Here is a 23,271-nt window from a genome sequence, read left to right on the forward strand (position 1 = left end):
TTTGTTTTGCAACAACCCGGGAAAACAACTGGGTCAGGGTTTATTTTTGTGTTTCAAGATTGTCTGCTGCGTGGGTTTCTACCTTTGTTCTATTTGGTTTTGAGCTGACTCACACGTTGCTTCCTCGGTTGTGCGTTGGCGCAGTAATTTCCCGTGATGGCAGGCAAGCCCGTAATTAGGAATCTCTGCAAAAGGTGGGAAACAAAGGTAAAGCGGTCGAGGCTGCAGCGTCGAAGGCTCCCGTTGCCGCTGAACAAGGTGAAGAAGTGTTCCAGAAACAAATTATTCCAGGTATCTCATTGGCCGGCTTCATAACCTACTTTGCAGAACGAATGTGACGACTGAGCTATGCGACCGCCTTGTGCCTGGGTTGGCTGTAGATGGCGCCGGGTGGATATGTGCTCAAATTGTCCCTCGGAGAATTATGTGGCTGCGACGTGCACACAGTGATAAATTATTCAGCTACTGTAAACACGGAGAACCGTGTCTGAATAAATGACTACATGAAAACAAGTGTATGAAATCTGACTTCAGCCTCGGAAAGACGACGCGGCGGCCCCTGCTAGCTGCTACCGCCATCTTAATTTCCCTGCGGATGGCTCCCAGGGAGAGGCGGCTCATCTGCTGCGCCTGTCCCGAAGCTGTGCGACACCCGAGTTGATCGCTGGAGATGCGATTTGATACCCAACCGCCCCTTGTTTACTCTCAAACAATTACCCAACCATGCACTGCGGCGTGCACGCTCGTAATTAAGCACTTAATCAGGCGAGGATCCGCCATGGAAAGGGGACGACGAGAGGACCTCCCCCTCAGCAGCCTTTTATTTTTGCATCCATCTGCCTCGCTAACCAGATATATTTTCTTTTTCCTCGCAAACCATCGGATTCCGATGAAACCAGGGCCAGGCGAGATACATGCATGCCATGCCGTGCAAATACAGCGGGAAGAGAGTCCAAGGACACCACTGGGATTACAAGAGAAAAACAACATCTAATGATTTAAGCGAATTGAAGAAAACGATTATTTGAGGGTGAAAGTATTTGACTATATTAAAACTTTTCGAACACCTGATCTTAACGCTCAAAAGGAAGAAGAAAAAACATCCAAACACAGTTCAACTTGATGATGAAGCTCGGAGGAAAGTGTGGTTGGTATGATGCCAAACAAAGCGAAAGAAAGTCCCAATTTTACACTTGTTTAAACCAAAAATGAAAAAATATATCATATAAAAAATAAATAAATGAAAAACCCCTGGCTGGAACAGTACTTTAGCCTAGTTTCCCTCCCGCTATAGAACCACTTCCTCGGGGCTGGAAGAAAATCCCAAGACAGCGTTCAAACACACACACAACCCCACTTAATTCCGGGAATGGTGTTTTCGGTGAGGGAGAATTCTAGGGCGCCACGTAGAAACAAGCTCCCACACAGCAGCAGCAGAGGCAGCACCTGTTTCATCTTCTCCTTGTGAAAACATACAGTTATGTACCTGCTCCATTGTAATCCCTCTTCCTTTAGTAAGTGGCACAAAGGAGGGGAAAAGAAAAAGCGCAGCGTTGACCTTGGCGTGCTGGAATTTTGAGTCTTTTGAGAAGAAGCATTGGAGCGTAATTGAGTGCAGTAGCCGGCTTTGAAGGCTCCACACAGGCAAAAGAGCAACAAATAAAATAACAAAAAAAAACAATCCCTAAATAAATAAATAAGCAGAAGGTAGGTCACAAACACAAAGCAACACCCACTCACGGTAAAAAAAAAAAACAAACAACAAGCCGTGCACGCGGTTAAACGTGTAGAGGCCTCCGCCAGAAAGTTCGCGGGCAGCCATTGGCTGGACGAGGCTCCTCGTCGCCCAGGCGGATCAGGACCCAGGCTGGGTTTCCTCCAAAAAGCCCCACAGCATGGCACTGTCCCGGCACCAGCTTTGATCGAGCTTCAACCTCGACTGAGGTCGAGACCTACACTGCACATTAGTCCAGTGTTGGCATTGGGACCGTTGGCCTCAAGGGCTCGCCAGCAGTCACGTGGCTGTTCCCCACCTGAGGCAGCTGATCCGTTGTTAAAAAAAAATGTTTTGTGTGAGCACCTCAATCAGGAGGCTCTGATCCGATGCAGCTCCCTCAGCAGCTCAAAAATACGAGCAAATGGTTAAAATTGTGCTACAAAAATACTGAAGGGAAACCTGAGGTAGCTAGACGTTGCAAAAAAGGAGAAAAACCAGATAATCAGACAATTAGTCAGAGCTGCAAGAAAGCAGGAAACTTAAACGACTTCCAGCAGGCTCGTCGTCAAATCTTCAGTTGACTTAATCAGACACAGCTTCTTTTCTGGGATATCCTGAAAAGGGGAAACTCTGCATGCGTCCGAACCATTTATTCTGAATGAAGGGTTGATGTGTGGATCACCGTGATGGGTTGAGATCGTTTCATTTCGCCCTCATGAAATCAGCAAAGTAGACAAATCTCTCCTCCAATTAATTTTAATGCGACTAAAGACATTTTGGGCACGTAAACATAGCGACTGGCAGGTCTTTGAATCAAGCCAGGCTGTTCATACTCAGAAGTGTGGAATGGAGGGTGTTTGACTTGCATCATCGTCAGTGTCTCAACATGCAGCAGGATGCATGAGTTTAAGTCGCCCACAGCTGAATTTGTTGCTGACACATTTACCCATCTGATTAATTCTGAGTTGGCTAAACAGCTGAAAGAAGCCTGTCTGCTTAGTACTGCACGTCCGAGCAAGCTGCATGTGGGCCGGCGTTTGGTTTTGTTTTTTTCATTCGCTGATGTTAAACGGACAACAATCTCTGTGCAGTTCAAAAGAGCAGCTCAGTGCTGAGCGGCATGGTAGGAAAAAAAAAAGAAAAGGGGCCAAGGTCAGAGTTTTTCAAGCTGCGATGCCCGTTTTTCCTGGAAGAGTTCCAGGAGGAGGGCGAGGGAGCGGCGCGAAGAAACAGCGAGAGGTGAAAGGGGAAGGAGTAACGCTGGTGTTCAAAAAATAAAGTGAAAGTTTGTCTGAAGTTAGAGCAGCGGCTCACAAAGGTCAGCACGCTGCAGGCGCAATTCAGGTCTCCTTTGAAGCCCATCGGCTGTAGATTTATTGGCCAGTACCCGATCCAAAATATTATTATTATTATTATGAGCCCACAAATCTGAGACCAACATTTTACAACTTGTCTAGTGAGTGACTCACTAATGTTTTAACTTTTACTTTGCTGACAACTTAAAATAAGTACCAAGAAACTAATGAAGACGAAAAGAAAATATGACCAGCGTCCCCAGTGAATGTGATGCCAGCACAAAGTTTGAGCTAGCAGCTAGTTTGAAAGTGACGGATTCTAACAAATGCCACAATGTGATTTAGCACTGTGCTAAGTTCATGCTACAAAAATAAAAGAGAAACATTTAATTTAAAAGAACTGCCTAAAAAAAGTAGCTTGTCAATGTGTTGCTTTGAACCCAGAAAACAGGCTAATGGATTGTTTTGTCTGATCCTAATTTGTGCAGAAAATAAATGTTTCAAATTTAATTAGTTATGATTAATGGGGCTAAATATTACACAAATCATCCTTGCAACGGTTTTCTGCATGAAAGACACAATAGACTCTGATGGGGAAAGCCAACTATCTCTCTGCTCGAGAAAAAAGGGGAAAGAAAACAACCTAACAACGGCTAATTAAGGCAACAACGCATTTCCAGGCATCGACTCTCCTTTCTTTAATTGGAGTGAGGTCAGCAGGTATTGTGGAGGAGGACGGCATTAAGTGAAGGGAAGACAAGAGCGCAGGTCATTGAGAGCCCTTTGCTCCCCCAACCCCACCCACACCTCCCTGCTGTTCCACAACAGGAACCGACGGTTCGTCTGTCTCAAGTTGACAAAGAACACGCTTCCCAATTTTGGTGGTGTCACTCAGTGAAGAGAAGAATTAATTTCCTACGAGAAGAAACGGACAAATGCGGAACGGAGGCGAGTAATTTGCAGTTTTAATGTCCAGCCAGGACAATAAGCAGCTAATAATCCAACTTGATTACAAAAAAAAGAAGAAGAGAGAAATCATGTCGACAGGCAGCATTATGCAAACGAATCATTTGATTCAAATTTTGTTAACACTAATCCGGCGGTATTATGGCCACATCCGTGAGGCTTAATTTAATTGACTTTTATCAAGAGCTTCATTCGCACGTCCGCACAACCCAAATTCCTCCATCGATCCGCCGCACCGTGAACGCCGCCGTCAAAGGCTTTGCCGAGGATCCAATTAGGCCGTTTTGACGAGCGCCGCCATCCGTTAACCCAATCGCACGGCTGCTGACGGGAGCATTAAACCGCCGCTGGCGTGAAGGAGCCTGATGTTTGGCTGCGATGGGGCTGAAAATGTCGAAGTCATTCATTCTAACGCTCACGCCTGCAAAGTGTGGGTGAAACAAACTATTTTAAACAAAAAACAAGCCCTGGACCGGCGATGCGTGACTGCAGGCGGCTGGTGGACGGCGTCCACGCGTGCACAATCACTGCCATTATGCGCCGGCAGCGTGCTGAGTTACTCACTCTGGGTGAAGCGTGGCGGGTTGTCGTTGACGTCGGTGAGCTTGACGGTGACGGTAGTGGTCCCGGACAGGCCGCCAAGGTGTCCCCCCATGTCTTTGGCCTGGAGCAGCACCAGGTACTGGTCCTGGGTCTCCCTGTCCATGTCGGGCACGGCTGTGCGCAGGATACCTGAGGATCAGCACGTGCGTCAGGGGGTTAATGACGATGACTCACAGGCAGCAAAAAACATTGCATTCATTTTTCAACCTCCGCCTGATGAGCTAAAGAAAGTGTTCGTCAAACTGGTCTCATCCAGCTCTGCCGTCAGCGTTGCCACATCTTTTCAGCCCTGTCCTTCACTCAGAGAGTTCTGTTTGTTTTTCCTTGGCGTAGAATACACTGGGCCCACTTTGTTTCAGCTTTATTTCATTAATGTCAGTGAATGACTGGATGAGATTGTAATGAATGTGGTTGTACACAGAGGCGGAAGTATGGAACACTTTTGTCCTTGTCTGATGCTATCTATCTATCTATCTGTCTATCTATCTATCTATCTGTCTATCTATCTATCTATCTATCTGTCTATCTATCTGTCTATCTATCTATCTACCTATCTATCTATCTATCTATCTATCATACTGTTGTGATGACAAGTCTATTCATATCATTACAGGACACCACAAAAAATACAAAGAACACAACCAGAGTGCAGTAGATGCAAAAACAAACAACAAAATTCGACAGTAACATAATGAGTCTGAGACGAAGAAGAAGTAGAAGGAAAAAACACACCAAACATCTTTTGGTCATCCGAAAACAATTAGCCTTTCGACACCAGGGGTATGTTGCACCAAGGTAGGATTCCAACATCCATAGTCAACAACTAAGCCAAGTTCAACCAATCCAAAACTTGAGTGTCCAGGCATAATTGGTTGCACAAAGACGAAGCCAGGATAAGCAGACACAGATTCATCAAGCCAGATGAAACCTATCCTGGTGCGCAAGCGGCATCCTTCAATATACCCCGTGATGAAGTCATCCTCGTGCTCAGATTATAAATCAGTTGAAATTGTCGGTGAAATTGATTTGGGGTGTAAGTAAAATTGTGTAAATGTGACTCCAACAAACTGTAAAAGTCTATAAATAAAATAAATAGAGGCGCTCACTGACTTAATTGAATTTCCGTTTGGGATTAATATAGTTCCTCTGATCTTGTGTTTACTACTCACACTCCCCTGTCTCATTTGCACTAGCAAGTGTGTGCGTACCGGGTGTGGGTGCCGTCACACACGGACTGGATAAATTGAGCCAGGATAACCAAGATATCCTGGCTTATTCTAGTTTTGTGCAATGGGCCCCAGTGTAAGGTAGATCAGATGGCAAACACAACAACAAAACACAACAAATGATAATTAAACTGACTCCTGAGAAAAAATTAGCAGAACCAACTCTTTTTGACTTTTAACAAAAATAATTTGACAAACATGAGCCTATTTTAAAACGCAACATTGGCTTCCCCAGTTAAAAACATAAAACGAAAATTGAATTGTTATCCAAAAGCATCAATCATACTTTTAAATTAACAATATCAGGATTGACAGGTTGAAGTGTAAAACATAACATTGCTTCAAAGTAGCAACAAAAACAATCCTTTAGGAAGCTTAGGTCTGGATAACAGGAGACTAACTGCGAAAACCTCGTACGTCATGTCTGGAGCGTCGGTAAAAAAAAAAAAAATCTTCATGCCTGAGAGAAGATTGAAAATACGAGAAAATTGGTGAATGCAACAAATCCTCCTAAATTGCTCATCCAAGCATTTTTAAGAACAAATCTGTTTGTACAAATGCTTCTTGCATAAGGCCCATTGATGTAAAAGCATTTGTATTTAACCAACTTAAAAACATTCATTGTGTGTAATCAGTAGGAATCAAGGGAAAAGGTGTTTTCTCTGAGATATTTCTCAACTAACCAACTTCACTTCTCTCTTGCTAAAGTGAGAATTCCAGATCTCAGGTGTGCAGCTAATGAGCCGCAGCTAATGACTTTTTAATACAGTAAACAAGCGGTAGTTAATTAATGTAAAAAAAAAATCTGTTTCATAAGCCCATGTGCCCTAATTTTGGATATGATGAACACAATTGATTTTCAGATTGAAAAACAAATAAACGTCCTCAGACTTTATTTCAGCAAGTCAGCTTAATCTCTTAACAAAGCTCATTAACACTTTGATTTTCGACAACGCACCTTCACTTTGTGAGCACGCCATCATCAAAGACTCGGTTGACTGAGTTTGATCCGAGCGGCAGAGCAGTGAACAACGTCCTGTATGAGGGACTGAGGAAGCGGAACAGGCAGCGTGACCTTTTGCGAGTGCCTTGTTAACATTTACAAAACCAGATCTGATTGCTCATTATGAGCCAAGAAAGTCGTGACCCCTTATTAAAGACTCAGTCAGGCCTCTGATGTTACACCTGTTAGTGAGTTATGAATTAAAAAGGCCGGGAATTTTCTCAGTCGAGGTTTTTCATGTGTTTCAGCAAACAGCTGCAGCGGTTCACCTGACAGACGGAGGGCGTGAAGGTGCGGGGAAACAGGGGTTTCTCGACAACATAGCAACCGCGGCGGTGTCATCTAGGCTTCTCGCTGAGCGTTGCTTCCTGTTGGTTTTATGCAAATAAGTTTGAAGGAGTTTGAACAAAATTTTACGCATAAATCACATCCACTACAAATTGCAAAGAATATATGTATGGCTCAGATAAACTGATACAGCTGGGACTATCAGTTATTTTTGTAACTCATTTATCTATTGATTATCATCTTTGAGTTGATTGAATTTTTGAATTTTATTTGAATTTTATTTGAATTTATTTGTCTTTGAATTATTTTGATATGCAAAAAAATAGCAAAAACTTGTAAGATGCATGATCAATGTCCATTTTTTCAGAGCCAGCTGAAAAAAAACAACCATATAAAGTCTGAAAGTCTGAAAGATATCTATCCTGGCCATATACGTCGGTCGTCCGTCTGTTGTGAAACACAAAAACGGAACCAATGTTGAGCCTCCACTTAGCAAAATCGTTGTTGAACGACTAATCATTTTAGTAATCATTTTCAGCAAGTGAAATCACAGGTGGGCATTGATAAGACACATCACCACAAAAGCCCCGCCCACCTTGACCTGCCTTAGACCTGACAGATGGAGACTCAGGCCCCTATTGCCAGAAAATGGCAAAGTGACAGCGTGCTGTCAGCATTCGCCGTTCTGCATTCGCACTGAGATGCAAAGAGACGCATCAACCCATCACCAAGGCCATCGACTGGCTTTAAAGGCCATAAAACCATCAAAGTGTCACAAAATAACGGCAGCCTTCCCTTTATAAGCGGGAAGGTTTCACCTCTAATTGACAGACGGCACTCATTTCAGACCTTTAAAGCAGTTCCCAAAGTCTGAGGGACGACGTCAGTCCGCTCCGTCAGCGGGCTGAAGACGCCGCCGCCGCCGCCGCCTCCGACAGTCTGACAGCTTCTCTGATGGTTCGGGAGACACTCAGCTGCCGCCTGACAGCTACAATATATTACTTAATGTTGCATTGATGGCGCACTTGCGCGCCCGCAGACACACGCACACACACACACTCGTGCATATAGATACATAAGGAACAAAAATGTGAGGAGGCTCATATGGAAAAGATAAATCACTCCCCGCCGACAGGCCGACGTGCTGACAGAGCATAAAATCTGGTTCTGCATCGCGCAGCTCTTAGCGAGCGCGGCCCAAGACACATCACTTACAGGCGTTCAGCATCAATCACCTGCACCTCGGCACAAACGACCTCATTCCGCCGCATGCCATTGGACGGCGCCTGCCGCTCTCGCCGGCCGACGTCAGCCGGGGGCCCGAATGAGTGGAGGTGAAGTGGCGCTGGACTGTTTTGAATGCTTGACGGACGAGACGTGGGAGCGTCCTCCACGTTTCCTGAGCGGCGGAATTCATGAGCAAACAACGTACGAGCGGCAAATGGGCTCGCCGGGGTCCGAAGCGCCCGTCTCTAAATGAAACCTTTGGTGATGGAGCCAACGAGGAGCCGGATGATTGAAAAACGGGAGATAGAGAGCGGAGGGGTGGGCAGAGGGGCGGGGAGTCGGGACGGAGCGGAGCAGCGGACGTGTTGGGAATGCCAAAGGGCTCCAATGGCACAGAGCAAGGGCGGAGCTATGCGGTAGCCAGTGGTGGCTTTGCACTTGAAAAAGGTCTGACACTTCCACACTACAGCATCTCAAGTCGTATCTTTGTTGATTTATGTACAGTGTCTTTTTTAACATGTATTTCTGATTTCATGATTGTCCTGGGTTTTGTTCTTTGGGAAACAAGACATTCGAATAAGAACTTTAATCTCACACTAACCCTGTATTGAGGACAGTAGGAACAAGCTGATGAAGGTTTATTCTTAATGTGAACATTGGTGAAGATTTGCTTTCCTTTAATTCATAGAAATGGTGACTGGCTGACTCATGAGATCACACTGACAACGTTGAATAAATGCAAAGAAGACTACTGTTACTGTAACAATTGGAATTATTCTAAAAATAGTCATAGTCATTTCCAGTGATGGGCAATAACGCGTTAGAAGTAACGCATTACTGTAATCTGATTACTTTTTCAAGTAACGAGTAAAGTAAGGGAGTACATTTGCAAAAACAGTAATTACATTACTGTTACTTTCCCGCAAGCTGGCTGCGTTACTCAAAAAACAACAAAACTACAAGGTTTTGTTGTTTTTTTTTCGTGGGACTGTCTCATGACAATGACAGCGACGCGACGTATTCGCGACGTGCAGATATACGTAAACAGACAACATGGAGCGCGAGAGAGACCGGGACCGTGCAGCGTTTAAGGCTTGGAAGTAGCGACATTACATTGAGTTTGACTCAGTCAAAGATGAACATTAGATAAAAACATTAGCGTCCACTGTACACTCTGCATGGGGGGGGGGCTTTTCTACCTTAAATCTGAGCAAGCACCTAGCAAACCGGCAAAGGAACGTGAAACTGTACAATAAATAATATATAAATAAACCCAGGGCTAAAAGTGGTGCCAAGCTGCCACAGAGAAAGTCATTTGCAGCAGTGGAACAGTTGTTCAGTTTAGGTGGATTGGTGATTTCCCCGGAAAGGAACAGACCTGTCTGATAGGAGATTTGAGCAGCTTTTGCTGATGCGATAATAACCACGGTTTCACTCCAAAAGAAAACATAAAAGCATAGGGCCTTGTCAGGGTAGCCATAACCTGAGACCTTAAATGTGGCATGCAACAGCATTTTCTCTGTTTTGTCAAACACATTATTGCTCCTCACTGCACTTTACCACCTGTTAAAAGATGTAAATGTTAATAATTTGGAAAATAATCAAGAGACAGATTTTAATTTATGTTTGTTTATATATGTATATACATGTGTACATATATGTATGTGTACATATATATTTATATATATATATATATACATACATATATATATATTATTTCTATGCTGGGATATGCACAAATATAAGTTAACAGAAAGAAAGAAATGCTTTATGTTATGAAAATATTGTGGAATGTGCAGAAAATAGGTTTAAATGTTCAACAATTTTCTACAAGTTTTTCATTTCAGGTATTGACTTATTGTCACCCCTGTGCGAGTCATGATCTCACCCGGTGAATACCCCAAGGAAACATTTCTGGCTCGCTTACTGGCTCAAGGGTAATGGCTGAAACACACCAAGTGGTGACTTACAGTTCAAAAGAATCAGATTCAGAAAACTAAACTGAAAAAGCTGGGTGTGTTTACTGCAGCAGCCATCATATGCAGGAAGCAGTCGACTGAAGACCGTCAAGAAGCGGCCACCAGTGACTCATGTTGGTACAACAGACCGTCTATGCAGCCAATGTGAGGGAGGGAGGGGCAGACAAGCCCAGATGTAATAAGATTAAATAATTTAGGCCTCACTACGTCAATCAAAAACAAACATCTGATGCATCAGACGTTCGGAGGCTTATTTTTAAGTCAACCAGGAAAAATGGTTTCTACCCTCCAGGTGGAAGCGGCTCCTTGAAACTGGGACAGAAAATTGAGGAAATAATTAGAGGGAATCACACCACCTCCAGCCAAACTCCAGGCTCCGGGTGACGTCTGCGACAGCTACCCGGGTTCAGCCTTAGCACTTCAGCTAGCGGGGGCCATGGTTGACGTCTCTGTCAGAGCTTTCCAACATGGAAAGAAAAAACAAGAAACAAGACGACGAGGCTGACAAGGCGAACGCCAACCCTGCTGTCGTCACAGAACCGTTTCTGCTGAGTCATACTGGACCGAAGCAGGATATGACTGGGAGAGGAGCTGCTGTGCATATATGTACAGGCGTGTGTGTGTGTGTGTAGTGAATTGCAGTTTTAAGAGGAGGAGGACATTTGAGAGCGAATGAGAAAAATAAAAAAAAGTGGGAGGAGGCGAGAAAAGATGGATGACTCAGTGTGACAAGAAAATGATGGATGCACCGAGCGAAAAGTGTGAGAGTGTGTGTGTGTGGGTGTGTGTGAGAGAGAGAGAGAGACAAGGAGAGAGAGAAAGAGAGATGAGAATGTGGGAAAATATATTTGCCTGGCAGGTTCTTGCATGTGAACCTGTTGTGCGTACCTGCACTGACACACACAACACATATGCATATATGTATGTATGTGAGGATATATATGTGTAACGTGTGTGTGTTTGTGTGTGGTATTGCTTCACTCTGACTTCCATCCATTTTCCAGGATTCTCGACATCCTCGACTGGAACCCTTTCTGCAGTAAACCACACAAACAAAACCTGAACCAAAGCATCTCTGTGAACCGAAGCCTCCACTGTAAAAGAAAAAAAAAAAAAAAAAAACTTCCAGAAAGTTGTAGATTTGCCAAGAAGGTCCTCACTCAGCTAGTTAGAAACTTGTGCTAGTCCCCACAATGCCATATCTTAACTGGGTTACGTCAACTTGCAGAGAAGAGACAGAATGTGATTCCTGGCTCGCAGCCTGTAAGTCAGTAGTGAGAAGTGAGAACTTTGTCTTTGTGCTCAGAGTGAAAGTCACTTTCAACGTGTCCTTGCAGAGCCGAGTACTCGGAATCACACCAAGAGATCCTCGTAAGCACATCCATGTGCAAATGTGTGTGTGTGTGTGTGTGTGTGTGTGTGTGTTCTTGAAGTATATCATTATGAGGACCAGCATGAATTTCTAACTAAGTACAATGAGGACATTTGCGGAAGCAAAGACATTTTTACTGGTCCTCACAAACTCGTTCGGATGAGCAAGGTGAGGAACAAGGCTAGTTTGAAGTTGTGTTTGACATATTGAGGTATATATAGTCCTCAGAAAGTGTGTGTGTGTGTGTGTGTGTGTGTGTGTGTGTGTGTGTGTGTGTATTATGCATGCCAGGCCACAAGTTGATGCTGCAATGATGTATCATAGCAGCAGAGCAGAACACAAACACAAACTGCAGGCGTGATCTTCTACTAGGAAGTAGTAGTACAAACAAACAAACAACGCTCACTTCAGTGAGGAGGGATTGGTTGGAGGAGGGATTACAAATCCCACCTGAACTGGGAACGCCTCGGGTCCCCCGGGAGGTGCTGGGAAGCGCTGCTCATGAGAGGGAAGCCTGAGATAACCTGAAAAGTCTGCTGCCACCATGGCCCACTTTCAGATAAGCAGAGTGGAAACCAGTGGCTGGAGTTCTGATGGAGAAGGCTCAATAAACAGCCTGCGCTCTTTTGGCTATTTGACCAAAAACGAGCTGCGACGTCACTGTTTTCACCAGCCGGCGATGCTGTTGGAGAATCCAAAGATTCTGCACTGGGCTTGTTCTCAAACATCGTGGACGCTTCATTGTGGAAAAAGGCCAAACTGCGACAAAAACTACGTTTGATGTGAAAACCTTTGTCTCTGGCAACGTAACAGCGCTAATAACAAAGCTAGTAAAGTCATCAGAACATACAGAGTCACATCTAAGGATAAGCCATGTGTTGGCAGCAGCATCTTCAGTGGATTTGCTGGGTTTTTTTTCTTTCCCTTTGACAGCTTTCATGACATCCTCTGGTTGAAAAGACAGGTGCAGAAACACACACACACACACACACACACACACACACTGTCTGTATGTTTGATGTGTGCACACACTCACCTGTCTGGGGATCGACAGAGAAGTACTGCTGGCCCTGCACCAGCGTGTAAACCAGCTTGGCGCTGTTGCCATAAGTCGGGTCATCGGCATCTGTCGCTGTCACCTGGATTATAGACGTGCCTGAAAGTAGGAGAGGGGGAATGGGGGAGAAAAACAAGAAGAAGGAGAAGGAGAAGAAAGTGAATATAGGTGCATTGTCACAAACAGGATGCTGCTGTCCTACAGGAAAACTTCAGCTGCTCCTAGCCGCTCCTTTTCCAATCTCATTCAGGCGGCGGTGGCGAGACAAATACGTTATTCGCCCCCGCCCACACCGTCTCCTGCCGACCCCCCCCTTCATCCCCTCTGTCTCACTTCATTTCTCTTCATCTCCGTCTCCAATTCCCATTAGCTCCCGCTCTCGATCGGCTCCGTCTGTCTCCTCCACGGCCCCCGTCTCCCACTGGCAGCCTTCAATCCCCCTTTATAACTCGCATGCCGAGTGACAATTTGGCAGGGGAATTTAATTTTTTTTTTATTTAAAATTGTTGGCCAAAATATATATATATATTACAGACTATATATCAATCTCAGTAAACACATTTGATGTGCAGAATATTCACATTTGTCTATTTTTACATGAAAAGTGCAGGCAGGGCAACTATTCCCAGATGAACTTGAGCCAGACAAGATAAGAGGAATGATTTTTTTTTGTTGCAAAAACCACTGTCATTTTATTCCTGATCAAAGGCGCTGACGGTAAAGGGAAGATATAGGTTGACTGTATGTGTGTGTGTGTGTGTGTGTGGTCCAGAATCGAGGTCCGGACTGCTGGTCTACACGCAGGGAGTCCAGCCATATTATTGTCAGACAGTTCAAGTCACGAGGGAAACTTTCTCTGTTACGTGCTGAGAGTCATTTTATGTGTTGACGTGTGTAAGTTTACACAGTAGGTCAGAAACATAAGTAAACAAATAAACCCCGGGATCAAACCGCTTCACTGCCGCGTGAGCCTCAAAGCAAACAAAGAAATTAGATTCTCTATTTTTTTTGCCATTTGTGTTGTTTGGTTGGCAATATGGTTCTCAGCATGGTGGATCAGTCTGAACAAAAAGCAACACAAAACACTCAGGTTGACTCAGTGGTCCTCAGCTGGCAGAGTTAACCTCTGTGACCTCGCCTCGCCAGTGGCTGTGGGTTCGCCGCTGTTCCTTACTCACAGCCTAAAATCCACCACAGTAGCAGGACAACATCCTTCATTGTCAGATTGCAGTGAAAGCCAAGACTGAGGTTGGAGGCAACATCCTAAATAAATCTCTACACCCACGCCTGGGGACAATGCGCCGTTGCCAATTTACCAATCAACCCAAGTTAGCATGTCAGTCCAGAGATGTCGCACAAGCCCAGTGGAGAACATGCAGGACGGCCTTGGGTGAGAATTGAACCCTTTACCTTCTCACTGTGTCAGCCTTGAACAGGACGACTCTCTTCAATTGCCTGTGGCTGCGAGGACTAAAGGCAAAGCGCCTTGAAAAAGAAGTCAGAACAAACAAGACTCAAGGCAGAAAAGAGATGTATAAAAATAGATGAGAGCATTTTTAAATAAAAGAAACTTCTGTAATAAAAAGGTAGTTGGGGAGCAGGGATGGAATAAAAAACAGTAACTCGTTAACACCTTTAATGTTGGGAACAAACAAAATAATTGTACAATTACTGGAATAAATACATCCATTTGAAAACGGAGAACAGCTCTTTTTTTGCTTTTCTTTTGCTTTGGTACGTGTTTAACCAGACACTTCTTCAATAATAAATCCAATTTCAGACGACTGTCCCAGAATCTGTCTTCATAGCCTGACGCTGCGTTCTCGCGCTACACTTGAAGTCCAGGTGTGTTACTCAGGAACGGGCTCATACATGTCGCATGCAAAAAATGACGAGCGGGATTCTCGGTCAAAACAAACAGAAAACAAACAAAAACACAACAAACTGCGGCGGCGAGGAGCCGGCCCCGGCGAATGAGCGGAAGTTGATAATTAAACAGCGGCTGAATCTTTAATCTCCGTGTGAAGTTTAATTAGCTTTGACACCAACAGTCGGTGTAATCGAGGCAGATCATGCATCATTTAATGTGAGGGTGCTTTGTTTTCCAGTTGTTTGCTAATTACTCGGAGGGGGGGAAGTGGTCGAGTGCTGGCTGTGTGTTAGCGTTCGGGCCTCAGACGCCTTCTGATGTTTGGCCTGTTATTTTTTAAGCCATTTTTTCAAGCTTTTCAACTGCACCCATTCTGCAGCAGGAGGGGGAGGGGCAGAAAATACTATCTGCACTTTTTCTATTTTTTTTTTTCTAAGAGCCTGGCACACAGAGTGACACTACAAAGTTGCTGCTTTTCAATTGCTTTATGAGTCAGCCTCTGTGACACACAGACACACACGCGTACACACACAATAGATAATATAGAAGAGTGTGCGGGAGGCACACACAGATAAGAAGACAGGAATGTTCCTTTTGACAAGAGTTAAGAGCAATCAGAGTCGGGGATCAAACGGATTGACTCCGGGGTTGACGCAACAAGTGCCAGGCGGCGGCAACAGTGTTGGTATGCAGCCAGTCAGCCGCTTGGCGATGGAGAGCCAGTCGCGCTCGGCAAGGATCAAATATTCAGCGACAAGCATCCATCTGGGATGCTGCTCTTACCGCGGGAACTTCCGTCTTGTGTTGGGCGCAAAAAAAAAAAAAGAAAATATAGACAAGGAGCTGTGCTGCGCTGCAGTGGCATAGCGTTACATAAGCACGTGCACTTTCTAACGTTGCCGCTCAAGGTTAAACTTGAAATGTCGGCCTGGTAGATGCACGTCTGCCAAGATGTTTTTACCCACTCGAGTGAAACACAAATCAGTCAGTGGGGGGCGGCGGTGGGAGCTCGGGGCGCTGCCTTTGCATCAGTGTCTGGTTGGTAAAGATGAGCTAAATATTGAATCCATGACGGAGTGAACAGCTCGATCTGAAGGCTGCGGCCAGCAGGTGGCGACGAGGCGACTGGTGGCATCACTGGAGAGTCTTCAGCATTTTAACAATGAACTCAATAACTCGACGCGCGTCCCTGGATGACTTCAGGAGGAAATGAAACCTTCAAAAAGGCGGCTGTGAGGAGACTTCGGCAAATTTGTTGTGTGTTTGCACCAATTGGTATGTTTTCATAAAAATATGGAGCGAATTTGTCCAAAGAGAAGTATTTTTTCTGATTTTGGCTCTCTTTTAAGAGAAAAGTGCACCTCTGAGTGGAAGCCATTTCCATTTGGGTGTGTTTAAGTGGAGACCAGAGTAACTTATACCCACAAACTGTTTCCTTTCCTGCCGGCTCTCTGCAGTCGAGCCCTGAAATTTAAACACACTGCAGGTTGAAACACTTCTGTTTCACCGCACACACACACACACACACACACACACACACCGTGCACTTGGCTGCTGCTTGTCCAGTCAAATTGAAAGCAACGTGACAGTTTTGTAAGCCTCCAAATGTCAGACTTTATCTGGGAGGACGCTTGTTTTGTACCGGCCGACTTTCTGAGAAACGCTCCCAAAGTGTCCTGGTGTCCCGCGCCGGCAGACGGTGTTGTTTGGAACAGTGAGGCCGGGGTGATAAGGGTGGGGAGTGGGTGTGTTAAAGGAGTCTGATAGACACAAACAACCATAAATCAATGCCAACATAAAACAGGACAGTGGTTTTTAACAAGAAACAAACCCGACTGACGCAGCCAGAGCCGACTATTGATAGATATTCAGGTGTGTGTGACCCAGAAACCCACTTTTCCTTTTTCCTATTATGAATAAACTGCCGGCAGAATTTAGTCCTATTGAAATATCCAGCATCCCTGTAATGGTTTAAAAAAAAATAGTGAGAAAAAAGATTTTACAGTCTGATGCTCGGATATCTAGGACTGCTTGTTCTTGACACTTGGCAAATGGGTGCACACACACACACACACACACACACACAAACACAATAGGTGTAGGCAGCAAAGATATTAAATATGATTAGATTATTAAACAAACACACGACTGCTAGCGTGCTAATAGATGCTTTGGGTCGCGGCCGGTGGTGTCGGCATCTCGTCCGTTTCACAAAGAGGTCATCTCTTTTCTTCGATGAGGTTAGAAAACAAAAGCGCGAGGCAGCGGAATATTGCTCCTCTCTTTGGAAAGAGTCCCAGTGAAGCAAAAGTCTGCGCACGGCCAGAATAGCAATAAACAGCAGTAGCGGCGGAGGGGAGATGATGTCTTCTTTACTTAAAGCGCAACAACAGGAGGCTTCTCTATTTGTCGAACGCTTCCTCTTTGTTTGCACAAATAATTGAATGTATTGTCTTAGTTTTACTGGCGCTGGGACAACAGTTAGGGGACCTTTTGTCCTACAAACTTCTGGGCGTCAGGGAAATGAACCAACAGTAAACTTGACGTTGATATTTAAGTAAAGCAAACTGTATGGGAAGCATGCGGCGTGGAAAAGGGAGACCTGGAAAGAATAGTCTAGCACAGTGATTGGATGTTTGTCCAATCCTTTCCTTCACATTCAAAATGAGCCAATATTGTTCTCACGACTAAGCCCTGTAGCCCCGCCTCTTTGGCCTCAAAGGACCCTGATTGGTCTGGTCTGGTCTGGTTTGAATGCGATTCAGACTGGGGCTTTTAAAGGTGGGAACAGCTTTAAATCACACATGAATTCTCAGGAATCCAAAAACTAATCTAGCGGCTCCAGAAATGTTTTTGGGGGGATCTCCTCTTCCTGGCTGCTGTTTGGTGCCAGCTGGTTGGGATGGAGTGAGTTTTGCCAGTGTTACCAGTTTTCTGGAGCCGCCACCAAGTCTTGCGCACACGGGATGGTTTTGGCAGGTGTCGGCAATCTCTCAGTGTGTGTGTGTGTCTGTGTGTGTGCTTGTCACAGGAAAAAATGTTTATATTGCACATGCAGCACTTAACATTCATTTTATGGAAATGTGGGCTAACTGAAACATTAAAAAAGTCTGTTTAAGTCACTATCATAATTACACAACCTGGGATTTACCCCCAGCGCTATTAGGAACGGTATTATCATTATAATAAGGCAAACGATTTGACCTTTGCATAATTACAAGCTGCTAATTTATTCAAGCTATCGTCTGGAAACGTATGCGGTGTCTCGTCTCTTCACCTGCAGGTGTAGGTGAAGCTCTGACAGCTGGTTGATGCCAACGTGAAGTCTTAAAAAAAAAGAGAGATAATCTGACTGCGCGGCACTTGAAGTGTCCTCTCATTTGCATCTGATTCAGGGTCTTTGTGGAGAAGGTCTCAGGCGCTCATCCAGCACCGCGCCGGGCTGAAGGATAAACCCCTGATGGCCCTTCACGCTACACAGCCGACGCTGTTTCCTCACGTATTGCTGCTGGTCAAGGGTCTGCAGCAAGTGATGCACTGACACACACTTTTGCTTTTGCTCTGGCTGCACTGCTGGCAGTGTCAAATATTCATGACAACTGAGTGAAAAAAAACGACTGTGTGACATATCGCATTCACAAGAGCCCTGATTGCAGCACTGAAACTCCAAGAAGGAACAATAAACTGCAACAACTAAGAGAAACACGTTCGCAGTGCGGAAGTGTGAAGTGGCCATCGTCGTCATTTCATTCCATCGGTGAAAAGCCATCAAACTACGGCAGCCTTTTTAGTTCAAATCATGTGGTGCAAACCAGGCAAGTTAGTGTATGCAGGTCCAGCCTGTTCCCACTGCACCCAAATGCACCGTCCACAAGTCCAACTGGGCCAACCCCAGCGCTGCCTGTGCAAAAACACTAGAGAGTAAAAGTGGACAAACTTGTTATAGACTCATATTTCACAGAGGCCAATTTAACACCAGTTCTGATTGTATTTCTCCAGACAAAGGAGGCTGTGAAGGACGGCCGGAACTGTGGCCTAAATATGATGAAACCATTGCAGCACAGACGTCCTTCACTGTGAGCCACTTTTAGCTCGGACCTGCACTCAAGGCCAATAAGAAGAAGAAGAAGAAGAAGAAGAAGAAGAAGAAGAAGAAGAAGAAGAAGAAGAATATATATCTAAGAGTCAGAATCTGAAAAGGGCATCCCAGAATACCTCAGAGGATCTTATTCTTCACTTGGACAGAAAGCTGCACTGAAGAGAGGAATGTTTTGCTCCTTTGTGCACCTGCCAGCTGCGCCACTAACGTTAGCAAATGTTTGCAGAGAGCGTCTGCGACTGTACAAAGAGAGGAACCACAGGAAAGTTAAAAGAGGCATTTGTTTATCATTATTATTATTATCATTATTATTATTATTATTATTATCATTATTATTATTATTATTATTATTATTATTATTATTATTATTATTATTATTATTATTATTATTATTATTATTATTATCAGAAGTAGTAGTAGTAGTAGTATTAGTATTAACATATCACAAGGATGTTAGGCCAGCGAATAGGTTCATCTACATTTTAATGGAATTATGGTTTTTGGTTTTTGTTTTTTTAAAAACATTTTTAGCGTTTTAATTTGGTAAATCCCTTGAGCTATTCATCTGCAGTTCAGGGATGTGGTCAAAAAAATATGCATGCATCTATTTTTTATTGACTAAATAATTTATTGTTTGGTTTTTAGAATGTCCTCCAGGGGCCTTGCGAGGAATTCAAAGTATTCTTCCATTATTTAAAAAAAAACATCTTGTCATCTTGACTAAACAAGCAGGAACAATAAATCAAAACTCACTTCACCCTCACAAAACATTGAGTGTGTGTGCGTTTACAGCTTGAAGGATAAAAGCACTTCACGATAAAGTGCAAGCAAATGCGGCACTGGTGAAATGGTGGCAGAGAGTCACGGCTGCACAACAATAATTTAACTGACTCACGTGATCAAGATTCCTCCCTTCCTTTCTGGAGGATGAGTCATGTTTGTGTTTCCGGTTGACAATCCCATATGATAAGTGCACAAACCCTCCTAATTTTGCATTCTGGAATTGTCTTTCTGTAAAGAAGTGACTGAAACTGACTGTAAAGAAAACATAACACCCATTAATGTCTCCATTTTGCCAAAGGTTTACAAGCATGTGCACAGTATGGGAATGCAGTGTGCTAATGGAAGCAGGAGGTGATTTTGTGGCAGAACCTCTGCGGCTTCATCAGCTTGCTCAGTGTCTTTTAAACACTGGCTCGTGTCGATTTTTGTTGGACTGCCTTTCGCTGCAACGGTTTAAATTACAGCTCGGCGTTAACACTCCCACTGCCGACTCCATTACCAGTCTAATTTGGCTAATTGGTAGTTTGCCTTTTTTTTTTATCCTCATCGCTCATTCTTCACAGTGAAAAGTCATTTTTAATAAAAAAAAATTTAGCTGCGCGGTCGATACAGATACGCAATTCAAAGCTATTGAAAGAAATACCTTTAGACATTCTCCCCTCTGAGATAGGAATAATAAAGCACACTGTCTCGCTTTGGTCAAAGGGGACATCCATCTTTTTCTCTCTTGTTTTTTTTTGGAGGCTGACAGCAGCGAGTAGCTGCTCTGATTAAACAGCAAAGCAATAAACTGCTACAGGCCCTTGTTGCCACAGCCAGAACCACGGCTTTAACAACTCACTAAATCAAAGTTATTTATTATCCAGAGCTATTAAGATTAGTTCTTGTTTTATTATTTGGCTCTTGTTCCTGAATTAGAAAAAAAATGAAATGAAATGAAGAAAGAAATGATCGTAATAAATGGACGTGATATGTAAAGGTGGCATGTGGCCAATATTGCAGGCGGGCTCCTTAAATCCAGGTTGCTTGGTATGTCTCCAACACCTACATGTCATCTTCTGCTCTCAAGATTAAAGGCAATAATCCCCTTATAATGAAAATCTCGTCGCTGCTGTGTCACCGCACAGTGCAGATGGCGTTACAACGGCGATTCAGTCGAGTTATAGCTGCGGTAAAGAGGCAGCGAATTGGGTTTCAGTAGATTACCACACAGGTCAGATCACAGCAGTAAAGACCAGACAATCGAACGGCTCTGAGCCCTGGGCTGGTATTTCCAGCACAAGCGTCCTTCCTGGCGAACTCATTTTGGTGGATGCATTAAAAGGGTCGAGCGCTTCAACGTGGGCGTGTTGTTTTTCCACTTGTATCAAATGCCAAATGTTGATAATGATGCCAAATGATGGTATGCCAAACATCATGCGGTTATAAAATGCTCCGTAGCACTTTTAGATTCCTGTTTAGGGGTTTGCTGTTTGAATTCCAAGTGACGTGTCCCTCTAAAACTGATTCACCATCAGGATAGCGCAGAGAATAGATTCAATTTTGACAGCTAGCGAAAGATGCATTCTTAGCATGTTCAGCTGAAGCCAATGGAATCACATGTACTTTAGCATTTGGCCTCTTTAGCAAGCCATCTATTTTCTCCAAGCTATGCTGTAAACACGACGTTCATCAAAATGCGGTACGTCTAAAAACTCTAGTGAAATATTCCCAAAAGGAGGTTTTGCCATGCATGTCAATAGCCAATCAGAGTTCCGGAGTTCATCTCATATAAAGTCTGGATGGTGCCAGGATCTACGTTCCCTCTCAGAGGTCACCTGGAGGCTTTCCTTCTTGGAAACTCGTTCTTGGACAAACCAACACACCACACCGACACAATGTTTCCACGTGGACTGACACGCTTGTTCTGCCTGAAGACTGATGAGCCAAATGTTGTCTGCAACCTCGCACCCACCTATGTTGGCCATCTCCGGCACAGTGGCGCTGTAGGGCCCCTCGTCAAAGACAGGCGGGTTGTCATTGATGTCCTGCACGCGAATGATGAACTGGGACGAGGGTTCCAGGGCGCGGTCCGTCTGCCTGTCGGTGGCCGTGGCGATGAGCCGGTACTCGTCCTTCTCTTCGCGGTCCAGCGGCTTGGTGACGTGGATGTTGCCCGTCTTCTCGTCGATCACGAAGACGGAGCCCGCCCCCTCGCCTCGTAGAACATACTTGGTACGTCCGTCATTCCTGTCCATGTCTGTGTGGAGCTGCGACGGGGGAAGAGAAAAATAGTACATTAAAAATGGAGGGAGCGGGGACTTTAGTGGGAGAGAAAGACAAGTTAGGAAATTAAACTGTTTGTTTTTAGGGGTTTTTTTGGAAGCGTGACAACAAAAACAAACCATTTTTTCACTGAATGCCTGCAGGGTACAGTGGATTTAAAGAGAGATACACCAAAGGATTGTACACAACACCTCCTACATGTACTCTCGCAGAGGCGCACATACACACACACATATGCGCATGCGCGCGCACAAGCACACGCACACGCACACGCACACACACATACACTCCTGCTATTGTGCAGCTCTGTGTCTCTATTGCTGACGCAGAGGCTGTTGAGAACGAGCCTAATCTCAACCAAATCTCTCTCTCTCACCAACCACACACACACACACACACACACACACACACACAAGACTCCATTTGCCATTTCTTTTCCCCCCAAGATGCCGGTGGACCAAACAAGCTTGCAAGTCTCGGCACATCCAGCGGCTCTGGCTATTTAATGAAGGCAACGAATAAAAAAGGGAATAATGGAAAGTGGGCCGATCAATTATCTAATTACTAATATGGGTGTCTGAAGGTGTATCTGAGGGTTGCGCAGCAGTGCGACGCGCTGAATCCAGGCCAGTGCCAGAGGGGCCATGGTGGATCGACGCCTGCTGGGACCCCGCAGAAGCAAGATGAGGAGAGAGTCCTGCGGCCCCTCCAGCACTGAGAGGAGGCATAGTATCTCGGCAATGTCCGCCGTCCCCGAAGAGAGGGAGGGATGCTGCATCACGTCAGGACTCAATCTCATTAGCCCAGTCCCCCACGTGGGTTGGATAACTGTAGTGGGTCGCTAACAGAGCCCACCGAGCCACAGGAGAGCGTGGAGCCGTGACTTTAGTCAGGAAGAATCGAGGAGAGACGTCTGAGAAGGACTGTGTGTGTGTGTGTGTGTGTGTGTGTGTGTGTGGGGGGGGGGGGGGGGGGGGGGGGGGGGGAGCGTCTGACAAGAGCATTGTTGCGTGGCAACAGCTAAGCACATCTCACGAACACAGAAAAATAAGAAAAAAAGCAATGAGAATAGATGCTGTGGATCCAAACGCTCATTTACTTTGAGGAACGCAATTTTTCAAGGGGGTAGAAAAAAGAAAAAAAGGAATGCTGCCGTCCACTTTCCGGGGGGTAAACGATAAGTATGGATGTTGACAATGTTGTTTATCGCTGCTGTGAAGGCAATCATAAATTCAGGCTGCCTGGGAGAAGTTGAAAGACAAAACTGGGGGAACAATTTGTCACAATGTCCGAAGTGAGATGAAAGAAAAAATAGCTTCCACTTTACTTTAAGATTCCTTTATTCAAATGAAGATGCAAATGTTTGAATTCCGCATTCGCTCGAGCCAAGGACCTTGAAACGGGCCGACGATGATGTGGAAAATCTCCTCATCGTGCCCTCTTCATTCACAACATGTATTTGTGCCTGTCAAAGTTAAAATGTTCAGATTGAGTGACTGATTCAAAATGAGTGAATATTTG

General features: G+C 44.7%; 1 protein-coding gene across 1 annotated transcript in view; it reads right to left on the reverse strand.

Moving 5' to 3' along the window:
• cdh24b (cadherin 24, type 2b) overlaps positions 1-23,271 on the reverse strand; it is a 91,622-nt gene that overhangs the window by 46,294 nt on the left and 22,057 nt on the right. Inside the window, exons 2-4 of the mRNA XM_076020564.1 lie at positions 21,440-21,734; positions 12,713-12,832; positions 4,543-4,710 (exon numbers count right to left, since the gene is read on the reverse strand). Of these exons, the coding sequence (XP_075876679.1) occupies positions 4,543-4,710; positions 12,713-12,832; positions 21,440-21,734 (583 nt within the window). The remainder of the gene's footprint in view (positions 1-4,542; positions 4,711-12,712; positions 12,833-21,439; positions 21,735-23,271) is intronic.

Source organism: Nelusetta ayraudi, unplaced genomic scaffold (assembly GCF_046127955.1).
Source record: "Nelusetta ayraudi isolate G7.1 ecotype Tasmania unplaced genomic scaffold, CSIRO-AGI_Nayr_v1 ptg000011l, whole genome shotgun sequence".
Lineage (NCBI taxonomy): Eukaryota > Metazoa > Chordata > Actinopteri > Tetraodontiformes > Monacanthidae > Nelusetta > Nelusetta ayraudi.